This window comes from Podarcis vaucheri, assembly GCF_965113315.1.
Source record: "Podarcis vaucheri genome assembly, chromosome: 15".
In the NCBI taxonomy this organism is placed as follows: domain Eukaryota; kingdom Metazoa; phylum Chordata; class Lepidosauria; order Squamata; family Lacertidae; genus Podarcis; species Podarcis vaucheri.
The window spans coordinates 2,477,617-2,504,272 of record NC_138753.1 but is presented as its reverse complement, the minus strand read 5'-3'; the positions used below and the strand labels follow the sequence as shown (position 1 = coordinate 2,504,272).

At 50.2% G+C, this 26,656-nt stretch overlaps 1 protein-coding gene and 1 long non-coding RNA gene across 6 annotated transcripts; one reads left to right on the top strand and one right to left on the bottom strand.

Moving 5' to 3' along the window:
- Nucleotides 1–25,410, top strand: CORO6 (coronin 6). 5 transcript variants are annotated; one of them, XM_082201861.1, is made up of 13 exons: nucleotides 1–322; nucleotides 633–875; nucleotides 4,795–5,010; nucleotides 11,926–12,048; nucleotides 13,504–13,633; nucleotides 14,129–14,310; nucleotides 15,494–15,613; nucleotides 17,587–17,706; nucleotides 20,835–20,939; nucleotides 22,563–22,708; nucleotides 23,615–23,672; nucleotides 24,286–24,516; nucleotides 24,929–25,410. In XM_082201861.1, exons 3-13 carry the CDS (start codon nucleotides 4,813–4,815, stop codon nucleotides 25,049–25,051), a joined length of 1,536 nt encoding a protein of 511 aa, XP_082057987.1. In that variant the 5' UTR covers nucleotides 1–322; nucleotides 633–875; nucleotides 4,795–4,812; the 3' UTR covers nucleotides 25,052–25,410. The 5 variants fall into 5 exon arrangements, with proteins under 5 accessions (XP_082057987.1, XP_082057985.1, XP_082057984.1 ...); XM_082201859.1 differs by lacking the exon at nucleotides 17,587–17,706 and having other exon boundaries at nucleotides 2–322; XM_082201857.1 differs by lacking the exon at nucleotides 15,494–15,613 and having other exon boundaries at nucleotides 9–322.
- On the bottom strand, nucleotides 15,827–16,487 carry LOC309520358. Its single transcript, XR_014214233.1, has 2 exons — nucleotides 16,362–16,487; nucleotides 15,827–15,999 (listed from the first exon to the last, which is right to left on the bottom strand). It is a non-coding gene; the product is annotated as an uncharacterized lncRNA (long non-coding RNA).
- Nucleotides 25,411–26,656: the final 1,246 nt, after the last annotated feature.

Sequence of the window (26,656 nt, the reverse complement as noted above, 5' to 3'; positions counted from 1 at the left end):
GAGGCGGCCGCCCATTCCCCAAGGAGGGGGGCTCGCAGCTGTCGCCCCCTCCCTCGCTGGGGGGGGGGAGAGAAGCGAGCGCTGGAGACCTGAGATGGTGGTGGCGGCGGCGGCCGCAGCAGCAGCAGCAGCAGCAGCTGCTGCTCTTCCCTCCAGCCGCATTGAGGCCCCTGCGCCAGGCGCTGCGTGCCAGCCCGCCCGCCCCGGAGGACGCCACCCAGCTTGGCAGCGCCCGGACGGAGCGAGCAGAGAGTCCCTAGGCCCCGGGACGGCGCCCCGCTTCCTCCTCCTCCTCCCGCGCCCCCGATCCCTGGAAATCTAGGTAAGGCGCAGGACGCCCCCCTCCCAACCTCCCCAAACGCCGTGCGCCCTTGGAGAGACCTGGGCGCAGGTGCGTAAAATGGAGAGGGAAGGGGGGCCCTTTCTTTCCTTCCGCCCCCCCCCCAAAAAAAACCTGCAGGCTGCTCAGCAGACGGACCATCCGTGCACACGGGATGGAAGGTCTTCTTGCTTGCTTGCCCCCCCTCCAGCCAGCCCCCCCCCAATATCCCCTCCCCCCTCCGCTCCAAACCCAGAGCCGCTGCAGAATCCAGGCTATATTAGGAAAGTGACCTCTGGGGTTTGCCTTGCAGAGCGCCTCGCCTTCTATAGCCGCCGCAGCGCCGGGGAGGAGTTCCGGCTTCGACCCTTTTTGCCGCCTTCTGCGAGGGCCCATTGAAAAAAAAACCCGGTGGCTTCCCTGGAAAGGAACGCTTCCTCTTCGCCCCCACCCTCCCGGAGCCCCGGAGCGGGTTTCGCCTTCGCGCAAAGAGGTCCTTGGGGGGCTTTCTTCTTCCACCTTTCTGCCTGCACCTCCTGCGCGTTCACACGATCAGGTGAATGCGTGAACGCGTTTCCCGTGCATGATGCCAGGACTGTCGAGTTCGATACCCGTGCCTGTGCTTTGCGTGACCCACCGCGTGTGTGTGAGTTAATAACTACTTAGGCCTGTACCCAACTAAACGGACCCATTGAAATAGGTGGGTTTGTCTCTGTGTGTATTCCACCCCCATTCGCCCCATTGATTTTATTCACTGTCTGTCTCTCCGCCTGCCTTGCAATCTTTTTTTCTATGCCGCGTTTAAACTTTAGAGATTTCGTGGTATGTAAATAGCCAAAGGAAACAAATAAAAGAAATTAAGTTAGGTACACATGTTTGCTTTTTGTGGGTCTTAGTGTGGCTTAACGTGCCCTAATTTAGGGCTGGAGATCATCTGCAGATGTTGCTGAGCTCCTAAACCCCCAGCAGCCAGCATGTTCGGTGTTAAGAATCAATAGCGAGATGGGCGCTTGCCACAAGGGGGGACACAGGCATTCCCCAGCCCTGCCCCATTGAGACTTACAACGTTTTAACACACCCCACTGCTCTCCTCTTCTCTCTCTCCTTGCAGTGTTCAATTTCAGATTGTAACACCCATCAGGGACAGGAGCTCTGTCCTCTTGTAGCCTTTAAGCTAAGCATCATGCATGCTGATGGTGCTGCCTAAGAAAGTGTGTGTGTGTGTGTGTAAACATAGGAACAGCAAGTGGATATCTAGGAACTGACATCGAATCATAGAATTGTAGAGTCGGAAGGGGTCTTGGGAGTCATCTAGTCCGCCCACTGCAATGCAGGGATCTCTGCTAAAGCATCCGTGATAGAGAGCCATCCGACTTCTGCTTAAAGAAGTTTTTAATATGGTTTTATATACACAGGAAGCCACCCAGAGTGGCTGGGGAAAGCCAGCCAGATGGGCAGGGTATTAACAACAACAACAACAATCTTAACAACAACAACAACAACCTCCAAGAAAGGAGAGTCCACCACCTTTCCAAGCAAGTCCATTCCACAGTCAAACAGCTCTTACCCCCAGAAAGTTCTTCCTAATGTTTAGTCGGAATCTTCTTCCTTGCAACTTGAATCCACTGGTTCATCTCTGCGCAAGATTGGCGTCTGTCTTTGCAACCAGGACTTTGGGTCGTGTGTACGCCTGAGTGTGCACGCTTCAGGGAGCCGACTTTAGGGGGGCTCTTTCAGGAGGGGCTTTTTGGGTTGGCAAAAATGACCTCAAGACCCATTAGAGTGAGATCTTTCTCCCTCTTTTCCCCATGCTGGTGGAACGTGGGGGTCGTGCAGTGAAACCTGGCCAGAGACTCAGAACAGAGGGAAGAGTGCCCCTTTGCACGATCAACAAACGAGAGAGACAGTGTGGTGCAGTGGTTGGGACCTGGGAGACCAGGGTTCAATCCTCGCTCAGCTGTGAAAGCTCATGGGATGTAACCTTGGGCCAGTCACTGTTTCTCTCAGCTTAGCCTACCTCACAGCGTTGTTGCAAGGATATGATGGGGGGGACCGGACCATGTGACCCCCCCCCTTGTGAGCTCCTTGAAGGAAAGGTGGGATATGACTATAACAATAATAATTGCATTGATAAAAATTCATTACTATTAACTACGAGTTACAGCTAAAAGGGGATGTGGGTGGCGCTGTGGGTTAAACCACAGAGCCTAGGACTTGCCGATCAGAAGGTTGGCAGTTCGAATCCCCACGACGGGGTGAGCTCCCGTCGCTTGGTCCCTGCTCCTGCCCACCTAGCAGTTCGAAAGCACGTCCAAGTGCAAGTAGATAAATAGGTACCGCTCCAGCGGGAAGGTAAATGGCGTTTCCGTGTGCTGCTCTGGTTCGCCAGAAGCGGCTTATTCCTGCTGGCCACACAACCCGGAAGCTGTACGCCGCCTCCCTCAGCAAGTAAAGCGAGATGAGCTCCGCAACCCCAGATTTGGCCACGACTGGACCTAGTGGTCAGGGGTCCCTTTACCATTTTACAGCTAGAAGACATGGTTTTGGCCCCTAGCATTGGTGGCTTTTTTCGGAAGAGCTGGACAAAGCAGGAGGAGGGTTACTGTTAGCAATGCCAGCTTCACAAAACCTCCATGTGCAGGTGTGGCCTACCTGTGAATACCAGGTGTTGAGGATATAAAGAGGGGCCAGCCAATCCCCTCCGTGCCTTGCACATCAGCTTCCATGATGCATCTGACCAACTGCTGCAGACACACAGTGCTGACCTAGATGGGGCTTGGCTCTGGCCCAGCAAAGCAATGTTCTTCTGGAATCAGTGGAACTCCTGGCTGCAGGATGAAATGTGCGTGCCAGGACACAGTTTTAGGCATTGAAAGCTCAGAGTTCTGGGGTGAGAAGTCTCAACTAGCTGTAGGCTTTACTAGGTCAATGCTGGAAAACCGCAGCATTTCTCTTGCTCTCGGCCTCATTCCTCCCATCTGCAGTATGGGTCTAATAAATCTGGTCAACCTTCTAGTGCTGTGGCAGAGAGGAGGTCCATGAACTGCCTTGAAACACCCCAGAGGCACATCTGTCCATGCTGAGGACAGCTGTGATTTAAGGAGGGAGCTAGTGGCTCCCTCCTTAAATGAAAAATTGAAAAGCTAGTTCCTTGCCCCAAGGCACTTACATAACCTGAGGTTTGACAGTGGGCAGATAATGGAATAACCTTACTATTTCTTTATGTATAACTGACAAAAACAAAAATATGCAGGTTGTATTCAAGTGAGTCCTACTCAGAGTAGGCCTGTTGAAATGAACATGCCTAAGTTAGCCATGCCCATTACTTTAAATGGGTCTACTCTGAGCCAGATTAGCATTGGACACAAACAATATTGATATCTCTCTCGCTGTGTCTATATATGTTGTGTGATATAGACAAAAACAAACACACACACATATATTTTCTTGATTTGCATAACTAGTTCATAGCACCAGTTTTGAATTTTATCAATGCTGTGATTGAATTAGCAGTGCAAGAGCAATACTACAGGGTTGTTGCTGGGGATTTTTTTGGGGGGGAAATACTAACTCCCTGATGGGATTGATGTGAAAATGGAATTGCTGTTGGGGTGGGGACGGGGGGGGGGGAAGGTGTGAGAAGATGCTGGAGTTTACAGAAGCAGAAAAAATATTGAGGGGAAATACCTAAGCTTTCTCGCCCACTCTCTCTGTCCCACATCCCACCCCAAAAAATTAAAAATAGCCAAGGAGAGGAAAAGGGGAGGGAATGAAAAATGAAAATGGGATGTATGGGATAGAGTATCCTGGAAAAAATAATGGGTGGCTGGGTCCCTGAACAGGGGCACTCTGGTGGGGAAAGGCAGATGCGCTGCAACACTTTGTTGCAACTCCCCCTTATTTACAATAAAAAAATGAGGGGATTTTAATATAAAAAAGTGGGGGTATATCATGTGGGCTCCATTTTCAGGTCTTTTGGAAGGGTTTATTTGTTTCCTAAAATATTTGTGTACTGCTTGATTGTAAAAAAAACGGCAACACAAAACAAACTCAGAGCAGTATACAGAAAAGATCAAACCATAAAAATATCACTGAGGAAAGCTGATGACAGTAATATAAGACTTTCAAAAAAGTTAAAATAACAGCAGACTAAAAACAGGTGAAAACTCACTCCGGCTTTCTAAACGTCTGGGGAGGCTTATCTAAACAGGAATGTTTACGGAGGAGCCGGAAAGAGTACAGGGAAGGCAGCTGCCTGCCGTCAAGAGGCAGGGAGTTGCAGAGGTGCAGGCGCAGCCACACTACAGAGCGGTTGTGGCAGAGCCAGTTCCTCAGATCAGAGCACTCTATGGGGCAAGGCGATCTCGTCGGTCAACGAGCTTGGCCTGGGTTTGGGTCTGCGTCTTCTGTTTGTCCCCTGCTGACCCCCTCTTTCTCGTTCTGTGTCCACCCTTCCCTTCTGCCCCCCCCCAAAGAAGCAGGATCCCTCCGCCATGAGTCGCCGGGTGGTGCGCCAGAGCAAGTTCCGGCATGTCTTTGGGCAGCCGGTCAAGGCCGACCAGATGTATGAGGACATCCGGGTCTCCAAGGTGACATGGGACAGCTCCTTCTGCGCCGTCAACCCCAAATTCGTGGCCATCATTGTGGAGTCAGGCGGCGGGGGGGCCTTCATGGTTTTGCCCCTGGCCAAGGTACGTGGGAGGGAGCATGTTTGCAGGAGGGGGAGGCTGATGATTGCGAATGGTTGTTCAGCTAGTAATAATGACTTGCATAGCATTCAATATCTATATATTCGATTACGATTATGATATCTTTATTGTCATTGTCCCTTGAGGAACAATGAAATTGAAAAACTACATAAAACTACATAAAACTACCACAAAACTACATAAAAACTACATAAAACTACATAAAAACTTCAAAAAAACCCAAAACTCTAAAACCCCATTTTAAAATACACTATACTACAGAGACCCCTTATGCTGCGTTTAGAACCAGAATTGCATTAGCGTAGAAACTGTTTCTCAGGCGGCTAGTCCTGGCCTTTATAACCCTATACCTTCTTCCAGAAGGCAGAAGCTGAAAGAGATCATTTCCGGGGTGCGTACTATCATGTGCTATCTCTGCCGCTTTCTTATGGCACCTGGCAGCATAGATTTGATCTAAGGTGGGAAGAGTGCACCCAATAATTCTCTCTGCAGTCTTTAAAGCACTTTGCATTCATTATCTCTTTGCAACGATCCAGAAGGTGTTGTTGTTGTTGTTTAGTCGTGTCTGACTCTTCATCACCCCCTGGACCAGAGCACGCCAGGCACTCCTGTCTTCCACTGCATCCCGCAGTTTGGTCAAACTCATGCTGGTAGCTTCCAGAACACTGTCCCACCACCTCGTCCTCTGTCGCCCCCTTCTCCTTGTGCCCTCCATCTTTCCCAGCATCAGGGTCTTTTCCAGGGAGTCTTCTCTTCTCATGAGGTGGCCAAAGTCTTGGAGCCTCAGCTTCAGGATCTGTCCTTCCAGTGAGCCCTCAGTGCTGATTTCCTTCAGAATGGAGAGGTTTGATCTTCTTGCAGTCCATGGGACTCTCAAGAGTCTCCTCCAGCACCAGAATTCAAAAGCATCCATTCTTCTCCTGCAAGGTGGGATGTATATATTCAGAGCACATTGCATTCATTATCTCTTTGCAACAATCCTGTGAGATGGGCCAGTTGTCTTCTGCCCTGGAGTGTGGATGGAGTTTTGTGGCTTGTCTCAGCAGAAGGAGTGTACCTAGCAGACCCCTCTTCGTTGCTGGGCTCCAACTCCCATCATCCCCAGCCACGCTTGGGCTGCTGGGAGTTGTAGTCCCAAGGTGGCTGACTACAACTCCCAGCAGAACATTAGACGATTTGGGACAGGGAAAAGAAAAACCGTATTCACTCAGGGTATAGTTAATCCATGGAACTTGCTGCAGCAGGAGGTAGCGACAGCTGCCAACTTGGATGGCTTTAGGAAAGGACAAATTTCAGCAGCACCCTGTATGGCGTTAAAATTGCCCCGTGCCTCTTGCCCTCAGTTCTACGCCGCTGGCACCCAATGCAGCCAAGCTGGTCATGCTATCCTAAGATTGCTTCTGCTAGATGGGCCTCTGGTCTGATCCGCCAAGCTCTCTTTATGTTCTTATGGAGGGCAGCCCCCTCATCCCTGCCGGACAAGGTAATATTTTTGCTGAGGATTCAAGAGCTTCACATTGGGAGCCACTTCAGCCGAGGTGGGAAGTCTGATGCCCTTCAGACAGTTCACAGAGTCACAGAATTGCAGAGTTGGCAGGGACTCCCAGAGGTCATCCATTCCAACCCCCTGCAAGGCAGGAATCTCAGCTATACCCTCTGTGACAGATGGCCGTCCAACCTCTGCTTCTAAAACCTCCATTGAAGGCTCTGTTGTCGAACAGCTCTTACCCTCAGAAAGTTCTTGCTGATATTTAGTTGGGTGCCCTTCCTTGTGACTTGAAGCCATGGGTAGGCCAAACTAAGGCCCGGGGGCCGGATCCGGCCCAATCGCCTTCTCAATCTGGCCCACGGACGGTCCAGGAATCATCATGTTTTTACATGAGTACAATGTACCCTTTTATTTAAAATGCATCTCTGGGTTATTTGTGGGGCGTAGGAATTCCTTCAAAAAATTTTTTTCAAAATATAGTCCGGCCCCCCACAAGGTCTGAGGCACAGTGGACCGGCCCCCTGCTGAAAAAGTTTGCTGACTCCTGCTTGAAGCCATTGGTCGGGTCCTCCCCTAGGAGAAAACAAGATTGCTCCGTCTTCCGTGCGACAGCCCTGGAAGCGGTACAGCCCTGACTCACCTTTGCCGCGTCTGTGTATCACCTGTACTTTGGTCCAGCATCACCTTGAAATCTGGGCACCCTTGCTTCTCACCTCCCGGTGTTTGGGAGAAGCAGAATTCATCAAAAATCTCCCTTTTGCGTGACCATGAAAAACTGTCGGAGGTCTCTGTGCATTTGCTCAATCCTAGCCTTTTTTAGGGGGGAGAAGTTGCCTGAACCCCCCCTTCTGTTCCTGCATCCATTCTTGTGAAGAGTTATTACCCCTTATTGTTATGCAACCTTGCATTTGAATTCTCAAGAACTGGGTTTTTTATCTCTCCACCACACATGCCCCAATATCCTGGGTTTGGCCTCAGGCACAGCAGGGTTTCAGTGAGGGGGGGGTCCCAGCTGCCTCGGCAGGGGGCGCGTGTGTGGTTGTAGGAGAAAGGAGACCACCTGCCGTTCCCCTTTCTGAGGGGGCCACTTTTGTGTTACCATAAGAATGGAAAGGCCCCTTGCCCAGGCTGGGGCTGCTGCTTAGAAGGAAGCCCAAGGAAGCATTTTGCTTTGTGGGGATTTGAATATATCACCCCCTTTGCGTCCCCATAAAGTTGCAGGAATTGTGGGTGGGGAGAAATGAATTGGAAAAGGTCCCCTTCCACAATAAATTATGTTTCTGTATTAAACCAGCAACATAATTTCCTGGCCTTGTAAAATCTGGAGGCTGTCACCCAATTTAAATGGATTTGCCGGCTGATTAATTGATGTAACCGCAGCTTGATTAATCTGTTTACCAATGAACTGATTGAAGATCATTCAGTCCTCCCTTAACAGGGACTGCCTTCTTTTTTGGAGATTTATGTCTCTGCGATAGGGTTTTGATTTTTCAATGAATACTTACTGTTTTAACCCCCCCCCTAATGTTAGCATTTCCTAATTACAGTAACACACCAGGATGGAAGTAGGTTTATATTTTGTTTTATAGAAGATAGCAAACATGGCCCTAGCTTGATCCTTTTAAGTGAATCAAATGACGCTTCCATTCATAAACCTACGGCTTAGACATTTTGCAACCTCACAGAGTTCTTTTGCATAACTCCAGCAGACCCACTGACACAAATGCATAGAGGCGTCTAAGCATAATAAGCATTTTCGACACACCGCCTTCCTGGTTACAACTTGAACTGCACAATTGTGGGCCAGTGTGATGTCGTGGTTGGACAAAGACTCTGGGCGCGAGACCAGAGTTCGAATACCTGCTCCGCCATGGAGCTCATTAGATGACCTCAGGCCAGCCACTCACTCTCAGACTGACCTACTGACAGGGTTGTTCTGAGGATATAATGGGGGGGGGAGAGCTATGTACATAAAGAAACCGCTTGTGTTTCTCCAGTGATGGTGCTGATTATTGCTAGGTTGTATTCAACTTATGTTTCACACAGAGTAGACCTATTGAAATTAATGGACCTAATTTAGTTTGCAATCCTGTACAGTTCTACTCAGAGGTCAGCCCCATAGATCTCAGTGGGTACATGAGTATAGGTTTGCAGGCTGAGTCACACTTGTTAATTTCAGTAGGTCTAACTCTGATTAAAACAACAACAATGGCAACAATAATTTATTTATACCCCGCCCATCTGGCTGGGTTTCCCCAGCCACTCTGGGTGGCTCCCAACCAAATATTAAAAACACAATACTGTACAGCATTAAACATTAAAAACTTCCCTAAACAGGGTTGCTTTCAGATGTCTTCTAAAAGTCAGATAGTTGTTTATCTCCTTGACATCTGGTGGGAGGGCGTTCCACAGGGCAGGCGCCACTACCGAGAAGGCCCTCTGCCTGATTCCTTCTAACCTCACTTCTCGCAGGGAGGGAACCGCCAGAAGGCCCTCGGAGCTGGACCTCTTGGTTGAATACCACCGAACATTATTGATTAAATGTCTATTCTGTCCTTATGTCCAAAGGAGCCCAGGGTGGCAAACTCCCCAAGTGTGTTAAAACAGTGCAATTAAAAATAAAATTTAAACTTTATTTTAAAACCTTAAAAATATTGAAAAACTTTTTTAAAAAAGTAAACGTTGTAAAACTTAAAGAAAAAAAGTGTCTACCCAGTGGTTCGATGGAAACATTAGAATATGGAGAGGAGTAAGAGGGAAACCTGTGTTGATGCCACGTAAGTCAATGGCCAAGAAACTTCTCCTTCCCTGGTCTTTCAGGACTGGAGCCTTAAATAAAATGGTGCCCCCCCTCCTGGTTTTTCATTCTGGACAGGCAATCTGGAAGGCTGGAACAGTTGATGGTCTTGTGGTAGTTGTTATAAGGATTTACTTACAGAATCAGCCTTGCTGGCATTTTGCAACAGGACAGGTCTCTTTCCCCGAGGAGGCTAGTGATGGTATCTGTTAGGCCACTGAATAGGATGCTGGACTTGATGGGCAACTGGCCTGATCTGGCAGGGCCCTTCTGATATTCTTACATGAGCACAGGGGGCTCTTGCACCTTTAATTGTGCAGGAAAATCCTTCTGCACAATATATTAAAGATGCAGTAGCCCCAATCTGCTTTGCTTCCAGCCATGCTACATAACTGAGGGGAGGGAGATTTGACACCCTGATTCAGAATCCTGTTTAAAATAATAATAATAATAATTCTTCAAATTTATCCTCTATGAACCAGATATCTTTTATTGCCATGGCTCTCTGGCTAAAGCAAAGCTCCTTTTCAGTTTTTTGACTTCATCCTCCACTGTGTTTGCAATTCCTCCTGCTTTTGTGTCTCCCGCAAGCAGGGCTCCTTTTGTATGTGAGGGTAACTTGCCGTTTTATGTCTTACGCTGCTGTGTCCAATTAAAAGGACGTCATAAACCCCCAAGGGGTTGTACAAAACGCTCGTCCTACCCAGAGCAGATCTGTTGAAAACAAAGGGAGTGACTCATCTTGGGTCCGTGAATTTCGCCCGATCAGCTCTGAGTAAGACATGGTTGAAATGTGGATTGAAACCCCTCCCATGTGTCCATTTTCCAGCTTTGTCTTTGCAGGACCTCTGTCCTCTATCCCTCGCTTTCCTTTCTCCCTGTCTTTTCCTTCCTGATGCCCGCTGGTGCCCTCCCGGCCTCTGAAGGGCCTCGCCCAGGTCCAAAACTTTCCCTCCCCTCCCAGGCGGCGGTTGAGAGACGGACGAGAGCAGTTGGCCTTTCTGGGGACAGCGCTGTGCTCACAATAATGAATGACTCACTTCGGGAACAATTGAAATGATGGCAGGAAGTTGGGTGGGGGGGATCACTTTTTCCACGGGTCAGGTTTCCAGCTGGGCTGTTTACTGCGTGACGCAGGGGGATCGGCCCGCCTGACAAGGCCGGTGGCTCTCTCAAGGTCGTGTGGCTAAGGCAGAGGGTGGGAGAGCATGAGACTCTTCATCTCAGAGTTGTGGGTTCGAGACTCCTGCACTGCAGAGGGTTGGACTGGATGACCCTCGTGGTCCCTTCCAGCTTTAGGATTCTGTGGTAAGAATGGCTCAGTGATGGAACCATTTGCCTAGACCAGTGTTTCCCAAGCTTGGGTCTCCAGCTGTTTTTGGACTACACTTCCCATCATCTCTGACCACTGGTCCTGCCAGCTAGGGATGATGGGAGTTGTAGTCCAAAAACTGCTGTAGACCCAAGTTTGGGAAACCCTGGGCCCTGGAGTGTTCCCTCAAGCAGAGATTGGACAGACATCTCCTGGAGATACTCTAGCTCTGGATGTCAGGAGTGCTCTGATGGTGTTTCCTGCTTGGCAGGGGGTTGGACTCGATGGCCCTTGTGGTCTCTTCCAACTCTATGATTCTATGATTCTATGATTCTTCTAGCTCTGGGCTGGACGAGATGACCCATGAGTCTTCCTGACGACTCATAGTTTTCTATGAATTGATAATACAGTGGTACTTCAGGTTAAGAACTTAATTCGTTCTGGAGGTCTGTTCTTAACCTGAAACTGTTCTTAACCTGAAGCATCACTTTAGCTAATGGGGCCTCCTGCTGCTGCCACGCCGCCGGACCACAATTTCTGTTCTCATCCTGAAGCAAAGTTCTTAACCTGAAGCACTATTTCTGGGCTAACGGAGTCTGTAACCTGAAGTGTATGTCACCTGAGGTACCACTGTATACTTCACTGTTGGCTGAAAAAGGTTTTGCGACTTGTTGTTGTTTAGTCGTTCAGTCGTGTCCAACTTTTTGTGACCCCCTGGACCAGAGCACGCCAGGCTCTCCTGTCTTCCACTGCATCCCACAGTTTGGTCAAACTCATGCTGGTAGCTTCGAGAACAGTATCCAACCATCTCATCCTCTGTCGTCCCCTTCTCCTTGTGCCCTCCATCTGTCCCAACATCAGGGTCTTTTCCAGGGAGTCTTCTCTTCTCATGAGGTGGCCAAAGTCTTGGAGCCTCAGCTTCAGGATCTGTCCTTCCAGTGAGCACTCAGGGCTGATTTCCTTCAGAATGGAGAGGTTTGATCTTCTTGCAGTCCATGGGACTCTCAAGAGTCTCCTCCAGCACCAGAATTCAAAAGCATCAATTCTTTGGCGATCAGCCTTCTTTATGGTCCAGCTCTCACTTCCATACATCACTACTGGGAAAACCAGAGCTTTAACTATACAGACCTTTGTTGGCAAGGTGATGTCTCTGCTTTTTAAGATGCTGTCTAGGTTTGTCTCCCCAGGAGAAGGCGTCAGGAAACCTTTGGTAGGTTGGCCGCCTTTTTGTGGGTCAGTTGTGTGGGGAGAGGAGGGCTGCCTTTCCCAGAAATTCCCAAGATCTCTGTGTGTTTACAGACCGGCCGTGTGGACAAGAACATCCCCTTGGTGACGGGGCATACGGCCCCTGTCCTGGACATTGACTGGTGCCCCCACAATGACAACGTCATTGCCAGTGCCTCCGAGGACACAACAGTCATGGTAAGAGATGGCACCTTTGGAGCAAAAGCGTGGGGAGTCCAGGGAGATATCCTGAATTTTGGCAATTTCCTCCTATTTTTAGAGGGAAGGATGTTTCTAATCAGCAAAGGGGGCATGTACTGGACGTGGTTGGGTACCGGTAGACACCTCATCAATTTGGGTGCCCGGATGTAGTAGAACAGCATTTTTCGGAGGTGGCACGGGGGGAGACGATTCAAACGCATCAGGTCGTGGTTTTTAGGGTCCCTCCACACGTGACGCAGGTGGCACTGTGGGTTAAACCACAGAGCCTAGGGCTTGCCGATCAGAAGGTCGGCGGTTTGAGTCCCCGCGACGGGGTGAGCTCCCGTTGCTCGGTCCCAGCTCCTGCCCACCTATCAGTTCGAAAGCACCTCAAAGTGCAAGTAGATAAATAGGTACCGCTCCGGTGAGAAGGTAAATGGTGTTTCCGTGCGCTGCTCTGGTTCGCCAGAAGCGGCTTAGTCATGCTTGTCACATGACCCGGAAGCTGTACGCCGGCTCCCTCGGCCAATAAAGCGAGATGAGCGCTGCAATCCCAGAGTCGGCCACGACTGGACCTAATGGTCAGGGGTCCCTTTTTTACACGTGACTCAAAGCACGCAGAACCAGCCTCCTCTCCCAATCCAGAGAGTATGGCCGTTCGCCTTTAAATCACTGGAAAAGGTGTCAAGGGCTGTTTATAGCTGGCCGGCCGGTCCTCAGCCTGGCGTCTGACTTGCTAGGTATGATGCAGCATTTTGGGCTAAGAATAGCTCGGCGCACGACAACTCAGCGACTAAGAATAGTTGGCTCTGTAGCCTTGGCCGGGGAGTGGGTGGGAACGAAGAAGGCAGCAGCTTCCTCTGATTCCCCCCTCCCCCGCCAAAAAAAATTCCTCTTCCTCCCCTTTTTCTTCTCCTTTTGCAAAGGACACCAAAGTGTCCTCCATAGAAAACTTCTTCTTTTTTAAATGTATGTGTTTATCTTTATTTATGAGCTCAGGGAATGTAGGCAGTTGCCTTATCCGGAGTCAGGTCCATTGAGTTCACTATTGTCTACACTGACTGGCAGCTGCTCTCCAGGGTTTTAACCAGGGGACAATCCTGTCCCTACCTGAAGGTGCCAGGGATCGAAGTTGGGACCTTCTGCATGCAGAGCAGGTGACCTGTCACAGAGCTGCCGTGCCCCCTCCTCTAAAATTGGAACAGGTTCCTAGTCCTCATGGTTCTTAATGAAAGGGCTGGTTTAAATAGGAGCAAACCATTGGCCCCTTTAGGTGAGTTTGGTCTGCACTGGCCGACAGCATTTCCCTGGGGTTTCAGGCGGGGAGAGCCTTATCCCAACCCCAACTGGAGATGCCACTGGGGCTAGAACCCGGGACCTTCTGCACGCAGAGCGGGTGCTGAATGCCTCTGAGCTGCCGCCGTCTCCATCGCCGCCTCTTTGTCCCACCAGGTCTGGCAGATCCCTGACTACATCCCCATGCGCAACCTGACGGAGCCAGTCGTCACCCTCGAAGGGCATTCCAAGCGTGTGGGGATCCTGACCTGGCACCCCACAGCACGCAACATCCTCCTGAGCGCAGGTGAGACCCTCTCCCCAGATTCAGGCCCCTTGCTGCGCCTGGTACGGTTATTTCAAGCCTGCAGCTCCCAGCATCCCAAGCCATTGGCTGGGCTGGCTAGGACTGATGGGAATCGTGGCCCAAAATGTTTGGAGGACACCAGATCGGCAGAGGCTGCTGATTTGAGCTCCTCGGAAGAAAGGTAGGATTCAAATACAACCTCAAGTGCCTTCCTGGCACATCCTCTGCCAAAACAGCTCACCTGGACCTCCTGCCACCTTTTCGTCCTGCTGGAGTAGGCATGGCCACCTACTGGCAGCCACAAGAACTGCAGCGTGATGACAGCCCTACATGTATATGTATATAGTAAGATATTTGTCTAGATCAGCCTTCCCGCAATGTGATGCCCTCCAAATGTTTCAGGACTGCAGCTCTCATTGCAGCTGACTGTTCTGTCACGCCAGGCTGACTGATGCCTCATTTTGGCCCTTTCCCAACTCCCCTTCCTTCCTGCAGGGGGCGACAACGTCATCATCCTCTGGAACGTGGGCACTGGGGAGGCGCTCCTGACCCTGGATGACCTGCACACCGACCTCATCTACAATGTCTGCTGGAACCACAACGGGAGCCTCTTTGTCACCACCTGCAAGGACAAGCACCTGCGGATCATTGACCCCCGGCAACACCTGGTTGTGGCAGTGAGTAGCCGCTGCTGGCCCCAGCCTGCCACTGAGCATGTGTGGACAGCCTCCCCTGCTCCCTGGCTTGTCTCTCCTTCCCTCTCTCCCCTCCCTCTCCTGGGACAGACATCTAAGGGTAAGCGTCGTGGCCCAGATTCCCTTGGACCTGGGACAGGGGACCTGTGGGCCTGCAGGTCTGTTGCTAGACTCCAGCTCCCATCAGCCAGCATGCTCAATGGTTGGGGACAATAGGAGCTGGAGCTCCTGAGATGCTGGACCGCTCGTAGCGGAAGCGGTGGGTGAACTTTGCACATGCTCAGTGACCCACTCTTCAGGCACACTTAGGGGTACTTTTCTCCCCACACTGTCCCCAAGCTTAGCAGTGGGGCGTTGCCTAGCCAATCGGAGATGCTTTTAAATGTATGTATTTATTTCATAAAAGTTATACACTGCTTGATTGTAGAAAACCGCAAAGCGGTTTACAAAAAGGGATAGAACAAGAAAGTTATCGCTCAGAAAAAAATTGCAGAAATCATTTAAAGCTTTCAAAATGTTAAAATAACATGGTTCCTCTGGTTTGGAGAGGAAGCTGCCTTAGGCTGAGTTAGACTCTTGGTCCATCTGGCCCAGTATTGCCTGCACTGACTGGCAGCAGCAAGGCAGGGTTCTAGGTGGGAGCATTTCCCAGCCCTGCCTGGCAATACCATTAAGATCCTGGGACGTTCTGCATTCAAGGCAGATGCTCTCCCAGTGAGCTCTGACTCTTTCCATCTGGGAAGGGGCAAAACAGCACTGATCTGTCTGTTTATAGCAGTTAACTGGGCTTTTTCCGCGATCTGTTAACTGGCACGCAGTTTGCAAAGCCAGATCAGTTTCTGTCTCAGACCCAAAGCATCCTCCTTTAGGATTCGCCCCCCGTTTTGCACTCGCACAAACGTAAAAGCGAGCCTCTACATTAAAGGAATGTGAATGCTCCGTGTCAGCCTCTTCTCACAGTGGCCAACCAGGTGCCTGGGCCAAGCCCTCGAGCAGGATTCGAACGCAGGAGCAGCTCTCCCTTCCGGCGATTGTCCCAGCAAAGAGCTGTGTTTCTTCTTCCTCCCCTCTCCGGAGTGTGCTCTTACTTGGACCTGTACTAACCTTGTGTGTGTGTGTCTATCTCTCTGTTTGGTCCTAACCTGCTTAACCCTGCGGCCGCCAGGAGAAATTCAAGCCCCACGAAGGCGCCCGTCCCGTCCGAGCCATCTTCATGGCCGATGGCAAAGTCTTCACCACCGGGTTTAGCAAGATGAGCGAGCGGCAGCTAGCGCTTTGGGACTTGGTACGGCTTGGGGAGGGGGCTGCATGAAGGATGGTGGGGAGGTGTGTGTGTGTGTGTGTGTGTTTCTCTTGGGGTGGGGGGCCTATCCTGGCCTTTCTATCAGCAGGAGGAGAGGAGAGGGAAGGAGAGCGTATTGGAACCCAGATCCCGGTACTGAATGAAGAGTACCAACCAGGGAATCACCGCTGGTATTTTTGGAGGAAAAAAATACAATACGATACAATAATCTTTATTGTCATTGTCCCATACAGAACAACGAAATTGAAAAAATCTACATCAGACATTCAAAAACCAACAAGCCTGCTATCCCAACTATCCCAGCCTGGTTAGCCCCTAAAAACTCTGATACCCCATAATTGAATACAGTATACTCCCATAGAGACTACCTCAAAAAGTTAAAGGGACCCCTGACCATTAGGCCCAGTCGTGACCGACTCTGGGGTTGCGGCGCTCATCTTGCTTTATTGGCCGAGGGAGCCGGCGTACAGCTTCTGGGTCATGTGGCATGACTAAGCCGCTTCTGGCGAACCAGAGCAGCGCACGGAAACGCTGTTTACCTTCCCGCCGGAGCGGTACCTATTTATCTACTTGCACTTTGATGTGCTTTTGAACTGCTAGGTTGGCAGGAGCAGGAACCGAACAACGGGCGCTCACCCCGTCGCGGGGATTCAAACCACTGACCTTCTGATCGGCAAGTCCTAGGCTCTGTGGTTTAAACCACAGCGCCACCCACGTCCTGAGAGATTACCTTACACTGCATTTAAAACCAAAATCGCATTTGGATAGAAACTCTCTAAACCAAAACAAAGGCCTACCAGAAATATGTACTGACCACAGTTTCCCCTTTCCTTATCAATGGGGGGCTGGTGGGGGAACAAGGGGTGCCTGCCCCCACCCCGGGTCATTTAGAAAACCTTTTGAACTGGTTGCCTGGAGCCAGTTTCAACTTGCCAGGAAAATCTGGTAGGGCTTCCCTTGCCCTGTGTTCCATGATCTGCAAGCTGCAAGATGTGAACGGAGATTATAGGGAAAGGTTGAGACAGATTTATTTAAATTTTTAAAAATTCTGATTTTGGTGGTGGTTCTAGGTTCTGGCCCTTAGCCTGAGTTCACAACATGGCTTTGTCCAGAGAAGCATATTTCCTCTGTGACTTCTTGCTCCTGTTGGGAAACACTGACTCTGGACATTTTAAAGCCCATTCACTTTCCCCCCGAAGAATCTTGGTAAGTGTAGTTTGTTAAGGGCGCTGGGAATTGTAGCACTTTGTGGGGGTTAAACTACAGTTCCCAGGATTCTTGGGGGGGAAATAATGTGCTCTAAATGTACGATTATTATTATTATTATTATTATTATTATTATTATATCCCACCTTTCATCTAAAGAGCACAAGGTGGTGTGCATAACGTATTTTCCGCTCTATAAGACACAGCAGACCACAAGACGCACCTAGTTTTTGGAGGAGGAAAACAAGAAAAAAATATTCTGAATCTCAGAAGCCAGAACAGCAAGAGGGATCGCTGCACAGTGAAAGCAACGATCCCTCTTGCTGTTCTGGCTTCTGGGATAGCTGCGCAGCCTGCATTCGCTCCATAAGACGCACACACATTTCCCCTTACCTTTTAGGAGGGAAAAAGTGAGTCTTATAGAGCAAAAAATCCCTCTCTATTTTATCCTCAAAACAACCCCATGGCGTAGGTTAATCTGATGCTTCCCTCTGTGGCTTTTTCTTAGTTTTGCCACTTGGGGGCGCACCTCTAGAGTAAAAGAACCACCCGAGAATTAACAGGGATCTCCCACCACACAGCGAGTTTTATTAAAAATTAAAATTATAAATTTCCTGGAGAAATCTCCAGGGGCAGCAGCTCCCAGCCGGCAATCCCTCTCTCTCTCTCCATCCTTCTCACCTCCTCCGGCACCTCGCTTTTCCTTTTGACACACCCTTTTAACCCTTTCTCTCCCCTGCTCGCCCCAGGAAAGGTTTGCCCCTCACGAAGGGATGCGGCCGATGAGAGCCGTCTTCACCCGCGACGGACTCGTCTTCACCACAGGGTTCACTCGCATGAGCCAGCGAGAGTTGGGACTCTGGGATCCGGTAGCCGGGCCACGCATGGTGTGGAGTGTTTTCCCACCCCCCGGGAACCTGGGTGCTTTCTGCGACATTGCCACCTCTCCCGGCACGCGAAGTGTTTGGAGACAGGCCAGGGCAGCTGCAAAGTTCAGGCGAGGAGACATGTGGTCAAAGGCATTAATGCGCAGAGGAACATCAGAGGGGGCACCATAATTTCCAGCAGGGCAGCTTTAAAAAACATCAGATGCCCACTGGATCCAAAGGTCTAGCATCCTGTATGCTTTAATTCAATGTTTCCCAAACTTGGGTCTCCAAATGTTTTGGACTATAACTCCCATTATCTCCCAACATCTACATGCAGCTGCTGGGAGAGATCATCAGGGCCTTTGGGCTGGGTGTTCGTCAGTATGCGGATGATGCCCAGCTCCACCTCTCTTTCAAATTGGAACCTGTGAAGGTCCTGTGTGAGTGTCTGGAGGCGGTTGGAGGATAGATGGCAGCTAACAGATTGAGGTTTAATCCTGAAAAGACAGAAGTACTGTTTTGGGGGGACAGGAGGCGGGCAGGTGTGGAGGATTCCCTGGTCCTGAATGGGGTCACTGTGCCCCTGAAGGACCAGGTGCGCAGCCTGGGAGTCATTTTGGACTCACAGCTGTCCATGGAGGTGCAGGTTAATTCTGTGTCCAGGGCGGCTGTCTACCAGCTCCATCTGATATGCAGGATGAGACCCTGCCTGCCTGCAGACTGTCTCGCCAGAGTGGTGCATGCTCTAGTTATCTCCTGCTTGGACTACTGCAATGCACTCTACGTGGGTCTACCTTTGAAGGTGACCCGGAAACTGCAACTAATCCAGAATGCGGCAGCCAGACTGGTGACTGGGAGCGGCCACCGAGACCATATAACACTGGTATTGAAAGACTTACATTGGCTCCCAGTACGCTTCTGAGCACAATTCAAAGTGTTGGTGCTGACCTTTAAAGCCCTAAACGGCCTCGGTCCAGCTGCGAGAAGCCACGTTACAGGGAACCAGGCAGAGGGCCTTCTCGAGGGTGGCACCCACCCTGTGGAACGCCCTCCCACCAGATGTCAAAGAGAAAAATAACTACCAAACTTTTAAAAGACATCTGAAGGCAGCCCTTTTTAGGGAAGCTTTTAATGTTTAATAGGTTATTGTATTTTAGTGTTTTGTTGGAAGCCGCCCAGAGTGGCTGGGGGGACCCAGCCAGATGGGCGGGATATAAATATATTATTATTATTATTATTATTATTATTATTATTATTATTATTATTATTATTATCCCTGGCTAGCAAGACCAGTAGCCATGGATGATGGGAATTGTAGTCTGAAAAAACAGCCAGAGACCCAACATTGGGAAACGCGGCTCTAATTCACACACATACAAAGAAATCAGGTGTCGTAGCTGCTTCTTGCTCACTGACAAGGCAGGCGGGCAATTGAACTAATTTGCATTGCTCAGTCGGTAGAGCACATCTGGGTTGTGGGTTTGAGTCCCATGCTGGGCAAAATATTTCTGCATTGCAGGGGTTTAGGTTAGATGACTCTCGTGGTCCCTTCCAACTCTCCAGTTCTAAGATTCTAAGACAGGTGTGGGCTATAGCTAACATTAGTCCTACTCAGAGTAGACCCACTGAAATTAATGGAGGTGACTGTGAGGTTCATCCCTTTCACCTGCCGTCGTTTCCCTGTTTTGCCACCGGAGGGCGCATCTCTAAGTTGCTTCCTGGGAGATGTAGTTTTACAGTGCCTTGTCAGTGCTGGATCAGGTGGCATTGAGGACTTCATCTCCCATCATGCATTGTGCAGGAGGCCAACTTTACCACATTCCCCTGAGTATAAGTATAGTTGGATTCTCATCGAGCCACCAAATGCCATGTTCCTGGAACCTTGCAGTGGTGTGGATTTGCAGAGGTGTGTGTGCTTGTGCGGAGGGAGGGGGGGCATTAAAATCACAGTGCATGCTGGGAATGCTGTGTTCCTAAGTGTGGAAAACATAGGAATTGGGACTTCTGAAAGAAGAGATGGGGTTTCTAGTTGGGGGGACCTGCCCCTACCTGGGCGCAGGGGAATAGCATTCCCACCGCAAAGAGAAATGTTAATCCCAGAGCTGCCACAGGGTGGCATTTAAAGGTGAAGGGACCCCTGACCGTTAGGTCCAGTCGTGGCCGACTCTGGGGTTGCGGCGCTCATCTTGCTTTACTGGCCAAGGGAGCCTGCGTACAGCTTCTGGGCATGACTAAGCCGCTTCCGGTGAACCAGAGCAGCGCACGGAAACGCCGTTTACCTTCCCGCCAGAGCGGTACCTATTTATCTACTTGAACTTTGACGTGCTTTTGAACTGCTAGGTTGGCAGGAGCAGGGACCGAGCAATGGGAGCTCACCCTGTCGCGGGGATTCGAACCGCCGACCTTCTGATCAGCAAGCCCTAGGCTCTGTGGTTTAGACCACAGCGCCACCCGCGTCCCTATAGGGTGGCCTTTACGCAGCTGGCATTTGGCATAGCCAGACTTCCCGCTCCAAGGCCAGCTGTGTGCTTGAAGCATGACCTGGCCCTCAGCATATGTTCAGAGGCACACGGTCTCCTTGTTTTGCTCCTCCTGGTTCTGAGCCTTGGGCTCCCTCCTGACATGGTAACCCAAAAATCAAGACGGTGGAAGGAAGGTGATTCATATGCCTGACAAAGGGAACCAAGCTTAATGGGTTTGGTTGGGAGCGGGTCAGACTAGATGTCCTTTGAGGTGCCTTTCAATGGAGCTCAGTGGCGGAGCCCCAGCTTTTAGAAACATTCCACGCTGCCTTTGTATACAATGCCAGGCTCTTTCTCCATATTGCCCAGTGTTGCCTGCACTGATTGGCAGCGCCTTTGGCAGGGGAAGCTCTTTTCCCCCATCCCACGCTACCAGTTTCTGGAGATGCCAGATTTCGAACCTGGGACCACCTGCGTGCAAAGGGGGGCTCCGCTACTGAGCTCCAGACTCCCTTTCCACTTGGGCTGTGGGGCTGAGGAGGGGTAGTGCTGGGCTTTTGGCTGAGAGAAGCCATCCCCATTTTGTGTGTGTGTGTGATTGCTGTGCCCAGGTTGTGTCTGGTCTGGTTTTGCCCCCCGTGCCCTGACACCCCCTTCTTCCTGCAGAAGAACTTCGAGGAGCCCATAGCCCTCCAGGAGATGGACACAAGCAACGGAGTTCTCCTTCCCTTCTATGACCCTGATTCCAGCATAGTCTACCTGTGTGGCAAGGTAAAAAGTGAGAAAAATGCTCCCTTATACCAAGATGAGGGATTCTTTGGAATGCAGATAGAGAGAATTGATAAGAATAATGATCTGTTGTGACCTTGACAGAAGTGTACAATAGATGAGCCTTCTTGTATTTTGGCTCATCTTCCTCCTTTTTTTCTTCTTCTTTTCTTCTTCTTTTTTTCTTTTTTTTTCTTCTCATCCTTCTTCTTCTCTTCTTTTTCTTTTTTCTTTCCCATAATGGCTTATGTTTTATACCATGTACTTTGATATTTTTTGTAGATTTTTAGCTTTATTATTATTATTATTATTATTATTATTATTGTTGAATTTTATTTTGGTATTTTGGTTGTCTATATTTATATGTATTTGTTTAAAGCAAAATAAAGGTGTTTTTTTGTTTTTGTTTTTAAAAAAGTGGGAGGCGGTAGCGTTCCTGTCTGGCCGCAGAAGAGATGGGGGCACTAGAGTCCCTGAGACCAACTCCCCCATTTCTCCCACTGTTTCCGTTTGGGGCATTCTTAGAATTGGTACCCGAGCTCGCTCGCTTTCCTCTCCCCTCCTCCTCCCTTTTCCTTTTGCAACAACACTTCTGCAGCATAGCAGCCTGTAAGAGTGTCTTGGCTCCTGGGGTTCACACACTGGCCACACTCTCTCTCAGCCTGTCTACCTTGCAGGGCTGTGAGGATAAAACAAGGAAGTGGGGGAAGAGTGGACCGAGTATATTGAGTATATCTTCCAGGAATGATATCCAATGAAGCAGTTTGCCTTTCAGGAAAGTGGGAAGATGCTCAAAGATAAGGATTTTGCTTTTTGGATTTTGGATTTAGATTTTGAGGGTTTGGGGTTTTGTTTTGTTTTTTATAAAAAAAAGATATTTTGATGTTTTGAGTTATTTTGGATTTTAGATTTTATTTTATTTTAAGTTTTGATTTGTAGAAAGAGAACTCTCCCATAAGGAATGCCCAACCCTGCTTTTCAAATGTGTGCGCATTTTCCTCCTGTTTATATTAATTTCTCCACTCAGGGCATCCCCCCTATCCCTGTTTATCAGCAAACTTCCGTGCTGATAAAAATGCAGCGAACTTTTCCTCGCACCCTGAAATGCGTGAGATTCATGCTAACTCATTAAAAAAACGAAACAAAAAGCCAAGTTACTTCCCAGCCTATTGGCGGAAATGACCGGCAGGATCCGAGATCAGGGGGAAGAGTCAGTGGAAGAAGATTGGAAGAAATTTAAAGATTATTTACAGAGACATTGTAAAATTAATGAACTTTAGAATAATGTTGGATTAAAATTAAGAGGTTTCTAGCTGTAATGGGTTAAAAGAATATGAAAAAATGGGTTTATAGAAGTAAAATTTCAAGATCATAAAAATTTAAGAATAAAGATTTGGGTAGGATAAAGAGGGAAACAAATTGCTGAGCTGATAAATTGAATTGGAATACAAAAAAGAGAGGTATGAGGGGGTCAAAGAAACAAGTAAATGAAAAATAATGGTTGTATTTTTTCTTTTTTCTTTTTTCTTGTTTGTTTTATCCCTTTTTTGTAATATAAAAACCTTAATAAAAATCTTATATATAAAAAAAGTTACTTCCCAGCCTAAATCTCCTGCTTCCGTGCAGGGGGACAGCAGCATCCGGTACTTTGAGATTACGGACGAAGCCCCCTACGTCCATTACCTGAGCACCTACAGCAGCAAAGAACCCCAGCGAGGGATGGGCTTTATGCCCAAGAGAGGCCTCGATGTCAGCAAATGCGAGATTGCCAGGTATGGCTCAAGGTCCAAGAGGTGGAGGGTGGCTTGAGAGGTTCGACGGGGCCCTTCCTAAGGCAGGTTTGTGGCTTCGGAAAGGAGAAAACCTCTGTTATTCCCCTCCATTGGCAAGCTCAGCTGGTGCGTGCCAATCTGACACAAATTGAATTTGACGCAAATCGCATCACAGAAGTGAAAAGTTGGAAGGGACCCCCAAAGGTCATCTGGCCTGACCCCCTGCAATGCAGGAATCACAGTTAATGAGTGCCTGACGGATGGCCAGCCAACCTCTGCTTCTAAAGAAAATAAGGGAGTCCCTTCTGCTGTCAAATGGCTCATAACCAGTGAATCACCCAGTGGGCCTCCCTGGAGAGCGTGTTTCGCCGATGGAGGGGCCACCACCGAGAAGGCCATTTACCCAATGGCTACTAGCTCCATCTAGGTTGGTGGGATCTGAATAAAAGCCCCAAATAACCACGACCTCAGTGGATGGGGCAGCCTAGTGTCCGGGGAGCTGATGCTTCAGGTGTTGGTGGCGCAAGAATCTAGCGCAGGTTATAGGGTTGTGCCTGCCCCATAACCCACAGAGGGGGAGCCACAGCCCAGGGCCCAGGGGCTGCTCTCCAAGCCTCTCTTCCTGACTGTCAAAACTTTCCTGTGGCCGCAGCCCTTTTCCCTCACCGGCCCCACACCTGGGGGCGTTTTGCCTGGCTGGAAATTCCCACCTGAAACTCTGACTCTTCGCTTGGCATGATGGAGGACGCAGAGGTGTGCGTGTGGGTCTGTGTGCAAAATTTGTTGCCCCGCACACTTTTTCCTCCGGCCTCACCCCAGCCCCGGCATGCAGCCCCCAGACTGAAAAACGGGTTCCCTGCCCTCACCTGACCTTGCGTCCCCCTTTTCCTCTCCCCCATGAAACAGGTTTTTCAAGCTGCACGAACGCAAATGCGAGCCCATTGTTATGACCGTTCCACGAAAGGTGAGCAAATCGGAAGATTTGGGGACCATGGGCATGTCAATTTGAACTTGGGGGGGGGAGGAAGAACCATTATTGGAGACACACACACACACACACACACACACACGGCTGCATCAATTTCCCAATATACCTGAGCTACAAGTCCCGTCAGACCAGAAACCAGGCTTGATGGGAGTTGTAGTTTAGCAGCACCTGGCGGGCTAGAGCCTCCCGCGCCATGCCTGCTCTAGAACCGGGGTTCCCAAAATGGGCAATAGTGCCCCCTGGGGGCAGCGGGGTGTATGTGCTGGAGGGGTAAATGACTATCAGACTTTGAAAAGCTGGGGAAAGTTCACTAATCCTATTTAATTAATTCAATTTTGTTTTGAACAAATGTGCAATTAATTGTTGCTGCTTTGAATGTTATTGTGTTATTGTCTTCCTCAGTGGCTATTCTAAATAATGCTGTTTGTAGGGTAGGGGACACGGGGGTGAATTTATGGAACCGGGGGGGGGGGTGGCCCCCAAAAGCCATTGTTCTAAATGGACCAGATCTTAGTCCAGAGGGCATTATGGATAGCAAGGACAAAGCAGTCTGGAATCTCTCCTGTTCCCTTCTCTCTGCCCTGGACAGTCGGACCTCTTCCAAGACGATTTATATCCCGACACGCCGGGGCCTGAACCCGCACTCGAGGCAGACGAGTGGCTGTCGGGAAAGGACGCGGAGCCCATCCTGGTTTCGTTGCGGGACGGCTATGTCCCCGTCAAGAACCGGGAGCTCAAGGTCACCAAAAAGAACATCCTGGACAGCAGGCCCCCCACGGGGCCACGGCGAAGCCAGTCCACTTGCGACACGAATTTTTCGGTGAGTTTTTCTCATCCGCTCAGGGGTGGGAGAGGGGGGGTAAACTGGACGGCTATGGAAGGTGAAGCGCCTGGAACGATCTCTGCAGAGTTAAATCAAGTTGCGGCGCCACCTGGTGGCGGTTGGAGAAACAACCACAAAATGCCCTTCAAGGCACTTTGACGCTGTTCAGTTTCCTTCTGAGCATTTCAGTGGGAGTTTCAAGGGGGCTGTGGAATGGACCCAAATGGCTACATTGGTGGAGGATCACAAATGCTGTGGACTAGAAGCTTGCTTTTCCCCATTTGAAGGGCTGAGACCTTTTCCAGGGAGCGTGGTGGGGTCCCCCAGGTCCTGCCACTCCTCTAACTCTTGCCTTCCTCTCTCTTTCTTTCTCTGTCCTTTCTCCCCCCCCCTGCTCCCCCCCCCAAAGCGTTCTGCCTTGGAGGAGCTTCTGGAAGAGATCCGGTCCTTGCGGCAAACTGTCCAAGCTCACGAGAAGCGCATCTCTGACCTGGAAAACAAACTCTGCCAGTTCACCAACGGGACAGACTAGCAACTCCCCCCACCCCCCGAAAAAAACCACACCCACCCACCAGCCTTGGCCATGCCTTGGACACCCTCCGCCGGAGACCTGGATTCTGCATCTTTCCCCTTTCCCAGAGACTCCGCTGCTTATTCTCCCATGGCTCAGCAGACGTTTGCAGTGGGGAGCAGGGACATTCTCCCCCCACCTACTGGAAATGGCCCACCACCCTGACCTCCCCCCCCCTAGCTTGGACTTTGATCTCAGCTGCTTTGGAACGACAGGCAAGACCTTTTTTGGGGAGGGGGCAGAGAGAATGAAGGAGAGAGGGATCAGAGTTCATATCTTGGCCCCCCACCCTGTCCAAAAACTGGGCCCGACACCCACCCTCTACCTCATCCTGCCTTCTCCTTGCCACGGAACGGGACAACTGTGTTATTTTTATTGGGGTGGTGGTGTTCCATGTGTGTTTTGGGATGCAGTGATTGGAGTGGGGCGGGGGGTCAAGATTTGAGGTTGAATGGAGACTGGGGGGTGATGGGGGATGAGGGAAGTGGGGGGCAGGCATTGCTTTGGGGGGAGAGACAGACCCTGCAGGCAGGGGCAGACGTTGGCCAGAGGAGAGCGGATCGGGTGGCCTCTGTGCTGAGCGAACGGGTGGGGTATTATGGGATGGCTCGGAACAAATATCCGGGGCCCTGATGAGTTGCCTCACATCTTTGGTTTGGGGGGGGGAGGTTGTTCTCAGCAATATGTACTGTAGTTGGGTGGAGTGCCAGCTGTTTGAAAAGGGGGAGAAAAGATCTATAGGCCATCCCTGAATTATGAGGACGTGCCAATGAATTTTGGGGGTCCCTGGAATGGAGCGGGAGGGGGGGCTGTCCCCTCCCCACCATGCTTGTATTGCAAAGCCACAACCTCGGGGGGGGGGCTGGGGGGGACAAGGCAGAAGGGCCATTGCTCATGCGCAAACGCTGATTAAAATATACGTGCAGTTAAAAGGTGCTCATCAGACGCGGCCTCTCTTTTTTCTGTCTGTCAAAGGGCAAATATGTGTCTATCAGTCCCGCTGGATCCCTTCCAACTCTTGATTCTATAGCCTCCAGGGCTGTGTTGTCATTGGACAGAGTCGGACCCAGGAGGGACTGGGTTCGAATCAGCGCTCGGCCACAAAGCTCAGCCTTAGATGGCTTGCTCTCTGCCTAAACTACCTCACAGTAAAATGGGGGAACAAACCATGAGGATTTACGCGGGTGGCACTGTAGGTTAAACCACAGAGGCTAGGGCTTGCTGTTCAGAAGGTTGGCGGTTCGAATCCCCGCGACGGGGTGAGCTCCCGTTGCTCAGTCCCTGCTCCTGCCCACCTAGCAGTTCGAAAGCACGTCAAAGTGCAAGTAGATAAATAGGTACCACTCCAGCGGGAAGGTAAACGGCCTTTCTGTGCGCTGCTCTGACTTGCCAGAAGCGGCTTAGTCATGCTGACCACATAACCCGGAAGCTGTACGCTGGCTCCCTTGGTCTATAGAGTGAGATGAGCGCCGCAACCCCAGTCTTGTCACGACTGGGCCTAATGGTCAGGGGTCCCTTTACCATTTTATTAAATAAAATGAAAGAGCTTCTTCTAAAACCATAGAT